Genomic DNA, 11,621 nt, shown 5'->3' on the forward strand with positions numbered 1-11,621 from the left:
AAGCAGTTTGTATGTGCGTTGATGGACCCGTTTGTGTTTACTTTTGCCACTATTATTATTATTTTGTCTATAAGAGTTTTGTTTATAAGAGTTTTTCTACAAAGAGTGTTTTTTAAAGCTTTCTTTTATTTCTGTACCCTGTGGACAAATAAAGGCTTATTCTATCATTTTGAAGGATTCACTTCATTGCCACTGAGTCAAAACATGTTTCAAAATCCAGCCTTTGATGAAATAAGTTTGCACACCCGTTGCTTTATTTTGATACATCCATAATTTTACTATGAAATAGATCTGAAAGTCATTACCACATCATATCAAATAAATTATATAAAATTGACTCAATATGCAGACAATTAAAAAAATGACCACTGTTGGCAAAGTAAAACTAATTTATTTCTTATGGTCTTCATTTTCTGATAGAATAATTCACATAAAGATGAGACATTTAAATACAAAGACAAAATGCGTGTGACAGAAAACAACATTCATGCTATATGTTCATAATTAAGTTAATAAAAACAAAGAACAAAACTCTTTACTTGCACCAGACTTGTAATTCTTATTGTAGGTGTCTGGCATAGGTGGAGGAAGATTTGACTGAAGATCTTGAGCCCCTTTTACGCGAGGAGGCTGGAGAGGAAGGTGCACTGAGAGAAGAGGAGGGAGGCCGAGACGGGGAGGAGGCGTCAGGGGAGATGGAACGTCTTCTGGTGGGACTGCTGCTGGGAGATCCCCGCGGTGACGAGTACGGTGAGAGCGCATGCAGCATCCGCTCACTTCTCTCCTGAATAGCATGCTAAACAAAGACAACAGTAGAAGTACAGTCAAAGCATGTTTATCTTCTTAATGACTCCACATTTACACGCTTAGACGTACGTTTCTGCCCCAAATATGCAAAACACACTAAAGATACACTAAATTCTGATTTCATTTGAAGTTTTATGTATGTAAATACATTAAGAAGAACTAATCTTTCCACTATTTATAACGATATCATAAAAGTTAACGTTACCCAAGCTCCATCAGGGCCAAAAAGCTCCAAAAAGTTGCAAATGAATTCACGTGATTTTTCCTCCCACTTGTGAATCAGATCATGGCTCTTCTCTTCCACTTTATACACAAAGCTTTTGGACTTCTCCTCCACAGTGCGGACTGTCTCTTTCACCTTGTCCACCTGATTCTGAAGTCGATATTTATTCTCCTGTTTAAGAGACATGTTACAAGTCACTGACGGAGACGATGCTTTAAAAATAGCACTTTAAAATGAAATGTTCTCACATTGATGAAGCCAACATTTAGTTCCCTTGCTGTGTAGCCTCTTTGAAGGTTACGCCGGACATATTTGTCATAATTTCGAACTATCCTTGTGATGAGATCAGATGTGGAGATGCCCTCTGTTCGCTCAGTGGCCACAAACATACCTGCAATATAAATTATAACAATTTAATGACTTTGTTCATGTAGCATTTAAAAAAATATATAATGAATCACAAACAATGCCTCTTCACCTGCCTCCTTGATGTGTTTGTACACATCTTCTGATCCAGCAGAGGTGTAGGGGATGTCGTCATGGGCAACAAAGTCAATCTAGTAAAATGTTGCATAAATTAAACCTAACTGCATGTGTACCCTTTTATGTTTTATTTTTATTAGGGCATACTTTTAACCTTATGTAATTTGAGGAAGTCAGTGGAGAGGGTCCAGGGAGCATCCCGCACAACTTCATCCACATAACGACAGTGTGTGAGGGCGTCGTACCGTTCATCTTCTGACATCACAGTAAACCCTTTATATTTGTGGGTGAGTTTGTCACTGCAGACTAATGGAAACATCAAATACACAATTAAATGTGTTTATATATAATTTAAATTAAAAGTTTAAATTAATGAACTAAAAGTACCTCCTACTATTAAGTGGGTGTTGGGGAACAAATTCTTGGCCTGCATCAGGGCTCGAGCATGTCCCGAATGAAAGAGGTCAAAAATACCATCAGCGTAGACCCGCACAGGGCGATTTGCTACAAATGACCAGATATTTTATTTGAAACAAATAATACATGACATATTTTCCCTTATATTCCCTCATTCTGAACACATCTTATGTGTACAACAGTATCTCTATAGTTCAATAAATATTTTATGAACCTGGAGTGCCCCTCCGAGCTTGGGCAATAGTCAATTTGTTAGTGGAAGTCTCAACTTCAGAGTCCGTAGGCCTTGCAAAAGGAGCTGGTTCTCTCAGCGCCTGAAAACACACAAGAAAACTGTGATTCCTCCAAATTTAAACAGAAAAGACAAGGCAATTTATAGTGTTTGCAATCCCATCCCAACACCTAAGGGCATTTCCACCTCAAAGCACTCCCATTCTTGGTACATGTGTGGACTTGCATTCTGAGAAAGAATGTAAAATGAACCGGCATCTCACATTAACTTTAAATGTACTTACTACATAATACACTGCATGCAAAGGCCTCACTTTGCCATTAATCAAAATTAGATATATAACAGTTGTAAAGCAATGACCATTTTAATTTGTCCTGGACTTTGTTTTCTGCAGATATTTATTGTACATAGACTCATGCTTTATCGGTGGTGAGAGAGATAAACTGTACTTTTAACTAATGCTACACTGATGTTGTAATTGCTCAACACTGGCTATAATGCATCACACTGTACGCTTTACTTGACTATATTTTGCCTTAAAAAAATCATCTCCTACCTTACTTTTATGCCCAATGCCTTCCCTAACTTCTCTAACAGTGTAATAACTAGGATTCTTGTAATTGAAATGTAGTAATATATACCGTATTTTCCGAACAATAAGTCGCACCTTTTTTCATAGTTTTGGCCGGGGTGCGACTTGTACTTATATTTATACTTATATACTTATACTCCGGAGCGGCTTATATGTGATATTATTTGTTATTTTCACACTTGCAACTGCATTTCATACTCCAGTGCGACTTATATATGTTTTTTTCTTCTCTATTATGCATTTTTTGGCTGGTGCGACTTATAGTCCAGAAAATACGGTATATTGTAGTGCTACATATATATATATATATATATATATATATATATATATATGTGTTCTTCTAGGACTATTTCTGCTGTAACTTACCTTCCGTGGGAGTCTTCTGGGGTTTTGAGCGGTTTGTTGCTGCTGGTGGCCATTGTTGTTTCTGCCTCGTCTTTTCCCTGCCATCGTGCTCAGTGTCAGCCGGTGAATGTCCCGTACACTGAGATCTGCCAGTCCTGTTTAAGAGTACAGCCTGATGTCGCCGGCCTGACCCTGGTGACGAGTGCGTGTAGTGGGCAAAGTTCACTTCTGAGGCATAGATAATCAATAGTGTGGAGAGTTTCCCATATTTCCTGAGAAAACAATGAAGCTGGTAGAATCCAAATGCAACAAATATACTATAACCTGATTTGGTTCAACACACTAAGATGATTATTTAAATCTCATTGTTGAACATTTGGAGTTCACATAAGTGGAGAGTAAATGATGCGACATAAGACATGTTATATCCCTTTCAACAGCCTTTGGAACCAAACAGTATGAATTGCTCTCAGTATTTTAAATGTATTTAGTGTACAAAGGGCTGTACTTGCTATTATGTAATGGGAATTGATGCTATCAGTGACTTTGTGCACACAGTGTACGCTATAGCACTTATTCATTTACTTAATGATATACTCCTAAATAGTGAAGAAATAAAAAAATTAACAATTATTTTTGGGTACCACTTAACATTGCCCCAACACAAATTTATTTACTCCCTTTGTTGTCAAATCCTCTTGGATAAACGGAAAATGTCTTAAACCAAGTCAGACGACAACTTTTAAAGTTGTTGTTATTAATTCATTATTACTTCAAGTTTTGAGTCCTTACTACATAGAGTCAAGTATCAAACAGCAAAGTTTGTTCAGAATGAGTTTACCAGAACTGAAAATAAATAAAAACTACTAACTAAAAAACAAAATGATATTTTTTAAATATATCAAAGCGAACCTCAAACAGAAAAATACCCTTTCAGGGGAACTGAAAAGCCACTTCTGGGTGGAGTCACTACTCTCTAATGTCCTTCTACTATTTTCAAACAGCTCAATACTTTGAATACCCATTGGCTTCTCCCCTCAAAACAACAAATCTGTTTTTATTGGCTTGACTTTCAATACCAATTTTTAATACAAAAAAAAAAAAAAAAAAAAAAAAAAAAACACCTTAATAATAAGAAGAAGAAAAGAGAACAATGATTTTTGGACAGTAGACTGTACTTTTCAACACAAAATAATTGTATTCTCTTTGTTGCCAAGTGGTGTTTTACTAGTTCTGATAAAGCTCATAAGATCAAGATCATTTTAAATGTGTTCAGGAAAGGTCACATTTGTCCTGTTTATGTGTTTAAAAAAAAAATCAAAACAAATTATTTTCTCATTTTGACACTAGTTTTAATTAGTGTCTGATTTTCAATTTGACAACCCTAGTGTACAAAAGACACGAGGAATGAGGTGCTTGACTTGTCACATGCCCTTTCTGAGGCTACTCATTTTGTGCAGGCGCGGGACATGCTCAGAGATCCTTCTTGTTCTTAATTAATAAAGAATTCATTTCATTGACACAGGGAGAAGGACACTGGTGAGATGGTTCACACAGACACAAACGTCACCCAATTCATTACACTTTGAAACAATTTCCCAGAACATTTGTCTGTGGCCTGCATATTATTAAAGTTGCATTATTTTATCTCTTATACTTCTTCTCTTATCTTATGTCTGATAGAGAGCCTTTTCACACACCTAATTTTGATGACTGATGATTACAAATTGTATCGACACCCACAGAAACTAACTTTCCACTTTGATTATCTCACATTTTTCTCTGACATTATCGTCAACTACTGCAACTACTGGCAGGAGGGTCATATATTTTGGATCTGATTATTGTATAACCGATCTGCACTTTGTGGTTAGGCAAAGTACATCAAATGCTCACTTTTGTTGTCATTTTCAGAAGTCCAGTGAAACGCACAAACATGCTCTGCAGTGGTCTGACCGGTTTCAGGAGTGACTGCTGAAATCACCTGTTTGAGCACTTTGACAAAGGGGTGGGGCCTTCTTTGTGAGGACATGCAGGGCGGGAATACTACATGAGACTTCTTCCTCTAGTTCTAAGAAAGAGCTGCTGAAAAACTATGAAGACACTACAGATTGTACAGGGACCCTGACTTACAAGTCGAGCAGCCAGGAAACACAGGTAAGAGAAATGTTTAGTATGTTTCTTGTTGATTTTGCTTGACTGAGGAAGGGAGTTTCTTGACAAACAGGAGGCTTGAGTGGAGTAGAAACTCAAGGCTAAGCAAAGAGCAAAGGTTAGTTCAGTTTTGCTCTGAGGAAAAACAAAAGAAGTGCACTACTGTAGGTTCAAGGATCATTTAGTTTCAATTTGTGAACTATAACTACAGCTGTACGACTTATTTCTCATGTAAGTGTGATCATTTTGTCATTAATAGATATGTTACTTGTGTTTGTTTTTTTTTATATTATTTATATCCCAGTACAGCTTCATCTAGCAAGTAGAGGAATACATGTTTTATCTCTTGTATCCTCTTATAACTAATTATATTGGCTGGCTGCTATAATTACAGAGCAAATATTTATTAAAGGCATGGCCAAGATTGTGGCATGACTTTTAACAAAAGCTATTATTGATTTTTGTCGTAAAGGGAAAACTGTTGTTTGCACCACTGTATTGTTCTGACTGATGTATTTCACTTAAATTCTTTCTTTCTTGTTTGTACGTGTCTTTGTAGAGACATTTCTCTCCATGTTTGTGAAGCATGTCCCTGTGGAAATATTTGACACCAGTGCTGCTGATAAGTGTTCAAATATGCAAAGGTAAGAAAGACACTTGCATATCTGAACACATGGTTTCAGTTTACTATACATACGTTTATTCTCCACATTCAGTAACTATAAACCTCTGTGGTTCTGGAAATATTGTCAAGAAGCATTTGCAGAAGTGTAAATTCAGATGAACTTGTTTGAGTAACATTAAGAAAGACTGGAGTTAGTATCACCTAAAATATGAAAAGGGAACTATGGCATCAATAAGTCAAATACAGTTTTGATTTCAGTTCTAAGTTATGTTACATATGGCAATAACCTATTTTATAACTTGTAAAAAACAATGACTTATGTAATGTGCTAATATTCAGTTTGTTTTATAAATCAAGATATACATGTTTGTATACTATTCCACCCACAAGTACTCACTGAGGTTACAATTTGTAATTACTTTTGTACAGAATTGTGTTGCTGAAATAATTTAACAGGATAAAATAAAATTAAATATGTGCATGAGTCACTCTGAACAAGAAGTTTTTTTGTAAAGTGTATTTATAATGCAGACTCCATTTAACTATGTGATATTATTATTACAGCGCAGACGTGTGATGAGTTTACCGACTTAGACTTTAAACATGCCTTCCTTGGAACAAGCGTCAGTGTAAAGCTGCTGCTCTACACCAGAGAAAATGTGTCATGTGGTCTGCCGATGTCCCACACCGACCTGTCGGCCACACCTAATTTTAACGTGTCCCGTCCAACCACCTTCATCATTCATGGGTTCCGTCCCACTGGCTCTGCTCCAGTCTGGATTGGAGAATTCTCTCAGCTGCTTTTGGAAAGAAAAGACATGAACGTCATTGTTGTGGACTGGAACAGAGGAGCAGCCAATATCAATTATGTCAAAGCAAAAGAAAATACACTCAAAGTTGGAGAAAACCTCACGGCACTTGTCAAAGTGATGCAAGTAAGATTGTGCAAATGTTTGCCTTCACATAGTAATGACCCACTTTTACTTGATTGTGATTTATACTTTCAGAACAATGGGGTTTCTCTCGAATCTATTCACCTCATTGGAATCAGTCTTGGAGCGCATATTGCAGGTTTTACTGGCGCTAAACTCAATGGTTCAATTGGCAGAATAACAGGTATGATTGAAACATTATATAATTATTTTTGATAGAATGACAATAAAGAAAGGTGAACTGTTTTGCTCTGCAGCCCTGGACCCTGCAGGACCTCTGTTCACTGGCGGCTCTCCAGAAGAGAGACTTGATCCCAGTGATGCCCAGTTTGTAGATGTCCTTCACACGGATATAGATGGTCTGCACCGGAGAGCCTTTCTTCATATGTATAACCATACTCATGTTGACATGATGTCTTTGTTTTTTCAGCCCTGGGCTTCAGACAGGCCATAGGTCATATAGACTTTTACGCTAATGGTGGCACAGACCAGCCAGGCTGTCCACTAACCATCTTCGCTGGTATGCTCACACACTTGAATGCATTTTCAATTTAAAAGTAGGCTATAAGTCATGTTATTGATTAAAGTATTTTATTTTTTTTATTTTTTTTTTCCTTAATAAGGAACGGCCTATTTCAAATGTGACCACCAGAGGTCAGTGTATCTCTATCTGGAGTCTTTAAAGCGGATCTGTGAGAGTAGGGCATTCCCCTGCAGCTCTTACAGAGACTTTCTGGATGGCAAATGCTTGGACTGCTCACAGTTTGGGCCTCCTGGGTGCCCCATATTTGGTTTGTTGATACATACTTCATGTATTCTAACATATATATATATATGTATACTTTATTTTTTGTTTATTTTAACAAAGACAACACTGTGTTCAATGCAGGTTATGATGTAATTGAGATGAAAGATACTCTTCTGAAGATGGGCCAAACTAAAACTTACTTCAAAACAAATCCACAATCACCATTTTGCAGTGAGTACAAACAGTGTTCAATTGTTCTGTTAATGTTTAATTTTATTCTAATTTTACATAAATGTTCTTTCTCAGTGACAACCTACACTGTTCATATAATGACATGGAACAAGGAGGTACATTTTGGCTACATTACCATTAAACTTCATAGCGGCAGCGAAGAAGCAGTGGCCATCACTGATCAGTAAGTTGAGTTCTTATAAACTCACAATATTAAAAAGCATCAGAATAAGAAAGGTGAGTGTTAAACCCACAAAATAAAGTCTACAATGACAGAAGTCTTAAAATATAAAGAAACAATACAGAAAAGAGGCAGTGAAAGTAGAGATCAGAACAGACACATCAGAATCAGAATCAGAAAGGGTTTATTGCCAAATGAACGATATTCACAAACATAGGAGTTGTCTTGGTGATTTGGTACAACATAAAACAAAGAACAATGAACAATGAATACGTCAAAAGAGGAACAGCCGGAGATAAGAACAGCCAGAGAGCAGAACAGTTGTTTAAAGCTATAGGGGCCATGCTACATACAGTACCTTTAACAGCTGTTTTTACTCGTTTCAGTCAGGCATCGAAGTTCAAAAAGTTCACAGAAACTAAGATGTTGGCCCATTTTGATTCAGACATTAAGGGTCCAGTGGATAAGCTTTCTCTCACCTTCACCACTGGAAACGTCCTCAAGCCTCTTTATAAGCTCAGAGTCCTGAGACTACGACTGACACCCATGGAGACTAAAGAGAGGTACAATTTATTTTATTATTAAATAATTTTTGCCTTGATGGAAAATGTTTAAGTGGTCTTTCTCTCACCCAGGCCCCTGTGTCGATATGACTTTACTCTCGAGGATAACAAAAAGATAACAGTCAGGCCTATTCCATGTGAGGACAACAACTTTTAAGGACAGCGCCAAAAGGGTTACATTTAAGAGAACTTTCTGCAGGACGATCCAATAATACAGTAGATCATATCATTCCTAGACAGTGAACTGTGACATGTACAATTTTTAAGATAATATATTTTTTTAAGTCAGTTTTTAAGTATTTCATTGTTTTTTATTTGTAATAATTCAGAAGTATTATTTGTTGATCTATCACCATTGTTGCCAAAAATAGACGATGACTTTGTTTGTTTTTATTATTTAGGACAATAAATACAGGTTTTGATCAAAATGAACGTCGTCTTCACAAACAGCATCAGCAGCAGCACATTTACTTGCTTAAAATATCACATAAAAGGTTTAACATCAAATCAAATCTTAAAAGTTGGAAGAAAGAGATACAGAAAAATAACACAAATGAATCTTCTATGGTCTTGTTTTCTGCTTTATTTGGACATGTGCTTTTTAATGCGTTTGAGCTCCATCTGCAAAATAGTTGCTACAGTTAATTAAAACAAACAATACAGTACAGGCTGTATATTTGTATGTATCCATGCACTTACCTGCAGAGTCAGACGTATTTTCTTCTCCTCATCCAGCTCGTTCATTAGAAGCTTTATTTCTTTGCTAAAAAAAAACAAACAATCTTGTATTTATTTCATCTCATTTACGTACAAGCAACTCTAGGGAAACGTCATAAGTACCTCAGTAATCTCCTCACTGCTCTCTGTAGTTACTGGCTCCTCATCCCAACTACCTTTCACTTTCCCTTTTACTACCTGCCTCACAGAGCTGCTTTTTCCTACTCTGCACCATGGTCTAGGAATAATGCCTTAAATTTGAAGCAGTCACTTGAGAAGTTCAAGAAAATAGTTCTCGACAGTTTGCTGCAATGTCCTGCCTCAGTCTCATCCCCATTTCATATATACTGCCCTGTCTAATAAAGCCTTCGGGACAAAAACAATGTTGTAAAAAGTGTAGTGATTGAGAATGTTGTTTTTCTTGAGAATGATTTGTATGTACTGGTATTCTTTCTGCACAATGTTGATTGTGCTGGCTGCTAAACTTGGTAAAGAAGTAATTTAAATGCAGAATGAATCAAGATAACCACTCTGCCACCACAGATGCGTCATTATAACATGTATAAGTAAGTGTAATATGGTATGTGTATGGATTTGACTTACTTGTGTTGGGCCTTCATCTGCTCAAACTGCCCTCTCAGAACTGTCAGCTCATTCTGAAGCTGCTCAAGGTTCAGTGGTGAGGTGTTTTCACTGGTGGGAGGGTTCCTGTTATGTCCAGGAGGAAGTGCCTGATGGAGGACAGCGGACAAGGCTTTAGGAAGCAGAGAGGAGAGGGACTCGTCTGAACCGGATGATGAGGTCTCGGCTTTCGATGCTCCTAATAACGACTAGTAGATGAAAAATAAACGTTCATCACAGCAGACATTACTTTATACCTGCTGTGCCGTTTGACTTACAGCGTCAGAGGTTTCCTTTCTCGAATCTTCATCTACACATTGGTTATTTCTTCTCTCCGATTCCATATTCACCTGTAAGACAAGAGCCCAAGATCTCTGATACATCTGAATTTGATTGAAGGTTAACATTGCTTGTGTCATAATAGTGTAAAGCTTTGGAGAGAGGCAGTCACAGCAAAGTTATCTTGGGTTTCCATGAGCTTGTGGTCATCTGAGAAAGCCCAGAGGAGTTAAAATTATCTCAAGGACACAGGCCAAAACAAAACTCCCATTTGTTACTGTACCATGAATGAAGAAATGACATTTAAGCGAGAAGTGAGGGCATGTTGATGATAAAAATGCATATTAGTAGACTAGGCTGTTCTGAATACTTCCCAGTGTCTGTAGCTCGGACAGTAAACTGCTGGACTCATTTCGTTTCTGTCACTAAAGACACAATAGACTCAAATTCTTCGGTATCTTTAAAATAAAAAAAGGACAGGTCAGTTGTTTTTTTCACAGCTTTTTTTTGAATTATAGTTGTAGAGAGGCTTACCCGGAATGAGGACTGAGCTATAGTTGCCCATCAAAGACACACAGAGGACTACAAGACGCGGAGACTCTGACCTAACGAACATGAGGAGCCTCCAACACTACAACAAACGACAGCACCTCACTGCGCTAAAGATGTATACAACAATATAACTGCCTGTTCTCTCAATTGGTCTATTTGTCCTATATGATGGCAACATTTTATTTAATCTTATATAATGAAAAGGAGCTAAGTTTAGATGCCATTTCAAAGACAGCTGTTTCTATCTTGGAAGTTGCAGTCAGAGAACAAATGGGTTGCTACAATTCCCCAACTAACAAGCACTGACAGACATGGACACAGTTCTAGTGCTCATTAAACCAATTAACAGGTTATAACGAGCTAAGGATGAGGCCCTCACCTTGTTTTTGCAGCTTTCCCGATGAGAAACTGTCCCATGTGAGGAAACTCGACACCTTCCATTGTAGCAGATTGTAGACTGGTGTTGAAGCAGTGCTGCTGCTGTCACTGCTAAGTTTAGCACAGTCAGAGCAGCGCCTCAGAGCAAATGTCTGGGCAGACTTTTGTTTGAAATGCCAAGCTTAAAGGTGCACTGCGTCCCTTTTTTGGTGGAGATATTGCATTCTTTGCCTGGAATGTTCAGCAGTGTGGCATTAAACTCATCTATGGAGTGGTGGGCCAACTCGCAGTAATATGGCATGATTTTCAGATTGATTTTTGATTAATTGCAAGATGGATATGTTTAATACTGTGGGACATTTCAAAGAAATAATCTTCATAGAAACAAGGCAGGTAGCGCGTCAGCAATCAGGTGGTACATTCATCGTGACTATCGTTCACTGTAGGCCGGTGAAATGGTTGGCTGTTAAACATTTATTAATATGTGCTCAACTGAATAAATGACTTATCAAACCCATCTTTCATGAGCTCTAACGTGTGA

General features: G+C 37.4%; 3 protein-coding genes across 5 annotated transcripts; 1 reads left to right on the forward strand and 2 right to left on the reverse strand.

Moving 5' to 3' along the window:
* Positions 1 to 508: 508 nt before the first annotated feature.
* On the reverse strand, positions 509 to 3,306 carry LOC140360812 (choline-phosphate cytidylyltransferase B-like). Its single transcript, XM_072446215.1, has 8 exons — positions 3,121 to 3,306; positions 2,145 to 2,244; positions 1,901 to 2,017; positions 1,668 to 1,819; positions 1,509 to 1,587; positions 1,279 to 1,421; positions 1,013 to 1,201; positions 509 to 796 (listed from the first exon to the last, which is right to left on the reverse strand). Exons 1-8 carry the CDS (start codon positions 3,202 to 3,204, stop codon positions 560 to 562), a joined length of 1,101 nt encoding a protein of 366 aa, XP_072302316.1. The 5' UTR covers positions 3,205 to 3,306; the 3' UTR covers positions 509 to 559.
* A 1,841-nt stretch (positions 3,307 to 5,147) lies between these two features.
* Positions 5,148 to 9,004, forward strand: LOC140360813 (lipase member H-like). Of its 2 annotated transcripts, XM_072446217.1 has the most exons (12): positions 5,157 to 5,256; positions 5,327 to 5,371; positions 5,813 to 5,897; positions 6,443 to 6,813; positions 6,886 to 6,994; positions 7,068 to 7,169; positions 7,241 to 7,330; positions 7,434 to 7,601; positions 7,700 to 7,789; positions 7,865 to 7,973; positions 8,357 to 8,533; positions 8,606 to 9,004. In XM_072446217.1, the coding sequence occupies exons 3-12, from the start codon at positions 5,840 to 5,842 to the stop codon at positions 8,688 to 8,690; spliced, it is 1,359 nt and encodes a 452-aa protein (XP_072302318.1). In that variant the 5' UTR covers positions 5,157 to 5,256; positions 5,327 to 5,371; positions 5,813 to 5,839; the 3' UTR covers positions 8,691 to 9,004. The 2 variants fall into 2 exon arrangements, with proteins under 2 accessions (XP_072302317.1, XP_072302318.1); XM_072446216.1 differs by lacking the exon at positions 5,327 to 5,371 and having other exon boundaries at positions 5,148 to 5,256.
* A 96-nt stretch (positions 9,005 to 9,100) lies between these two features.
* Positions 9,101 to 11,234, reverse strand: LOC140360814 (SH3 domain-containing kinase-binding protein 1). 2 transcript variants are annotated; one of them, XM_072446220.1, is made up of 5 exons: positions 11,082 to 11,234; positions 10,150 to 10,221; positions 9,854 to 9,981; positions 9,233 to 9,296; positions 9,101 to 9,154 (listed from the first exon to the last, which is right to left on the reverse strand). In XM_072446220.1, exons 2-5 carry the CDS (start codon positions 10,213 to 10,215, stop codon positions 9,116 to 9,118), a joined length of 297 nt encoding a protein of 98 aa, XP_072302321.1. In that variant the 5' UTR covers positions 10,216 to 10,221; positions 11,082 to 11,234; the 3' UTR covers positions 9,101 to 9,115. The 2 variants fall into 2 exon arrangements, with proteins under 2 accessions (XP_072302321.1, XP_072302320.1); XM_072446219.1 differs by having other exon boundaries at positions 9,854 to 10,080.
* Positions 11,235 to 11,621: the final 387 nt, after the last annotated feature.

The sequence above is a fragment of the Eucyclogobius newberryi genome, unplaced genomic scaffold (assembly GCF_026437365.1).
Source record: "Eucyclogobius newberryi isolate DKJ021-1_F unplaced genomic scaffold, fEucNew1.0.hap1 SCAF_15, whole genome shotgun sequence".
Classification (NCBI taxonomy): Eukaryota; Metazoa; Chordata; class Actinopteri; order Gobiiformes; family Gobiidae; genus Eucyclogobius; species Eucyclogobius newberryi.

Excerpts from the sequence above, each read along its gene's own strand:
- LOC140360814 (XM_072446219.1), bottom strand. The coding sequence starts at position 10,215 with ATGGAATCGGAGAGAAGAAATAACCAATGTGTAGATGAAGATTCGAGA. Across the intron at positions 9,297-9,853 it reads CAGATGAAGGCCCAACACAA|CAAAGAAATAAAGCTTCTAA; the intron begins GTAAGTCAAATC and ends GTTTTTTTTTAG. Across the intron at positions 9,155-9,232 it reads AAATACGTCTGACTCTGCAG|ATGGAGCTCAAACGCATTAA; the intron begins GTAAGTGCATGG and ends ACTATTTTGCAG.
- LOC140360812 (XM_072446215.1), bottom strand. The coding sequence starts at position 3,204 with ATGGCAGGGAAAAGACGAGGCAGAAACAACAATGGCCACCAGCAGCAA. Across the intron at positions 1,588-1,667 it reads ACTTCCTCAAATTACATAAG|ATTGACTTTGTTGCCCATGA; the intron begins GTTAAAAGTATG and ends ACATTTTACTAG. Across the intron at positions 1,422-1,508 it reads CAAACACATCAAGGAGGCAG|GTATGTTTGTGGCCACTGAG; the intron begins GTGAAGAGGCAT and ends TTTATATTGCAG.
- LOC140360813 (XM_072446216.1), top strand. The coding sequence starts at position 5,840 with ATGTCCCTGTGGAAATATTTGACACCAGTGCTGCTGATAAGTGTTCAA. Across the intron at positions 7,974-8,356 it reads GCAGTGGCCATCACTGATCA|TCAGGCATCGAAGTTCAAAA; the intron begins GTAAGTTGAGTT and ends TACTCGTTTCAG. Across the intron at positions 8,534-8,605 it reads CCCATGGAGACTAAAGAGAG|GCCCCTGTGTCGATATGACT; the intron begins GTACAATTTATT and ends TCTCTCACCCAG.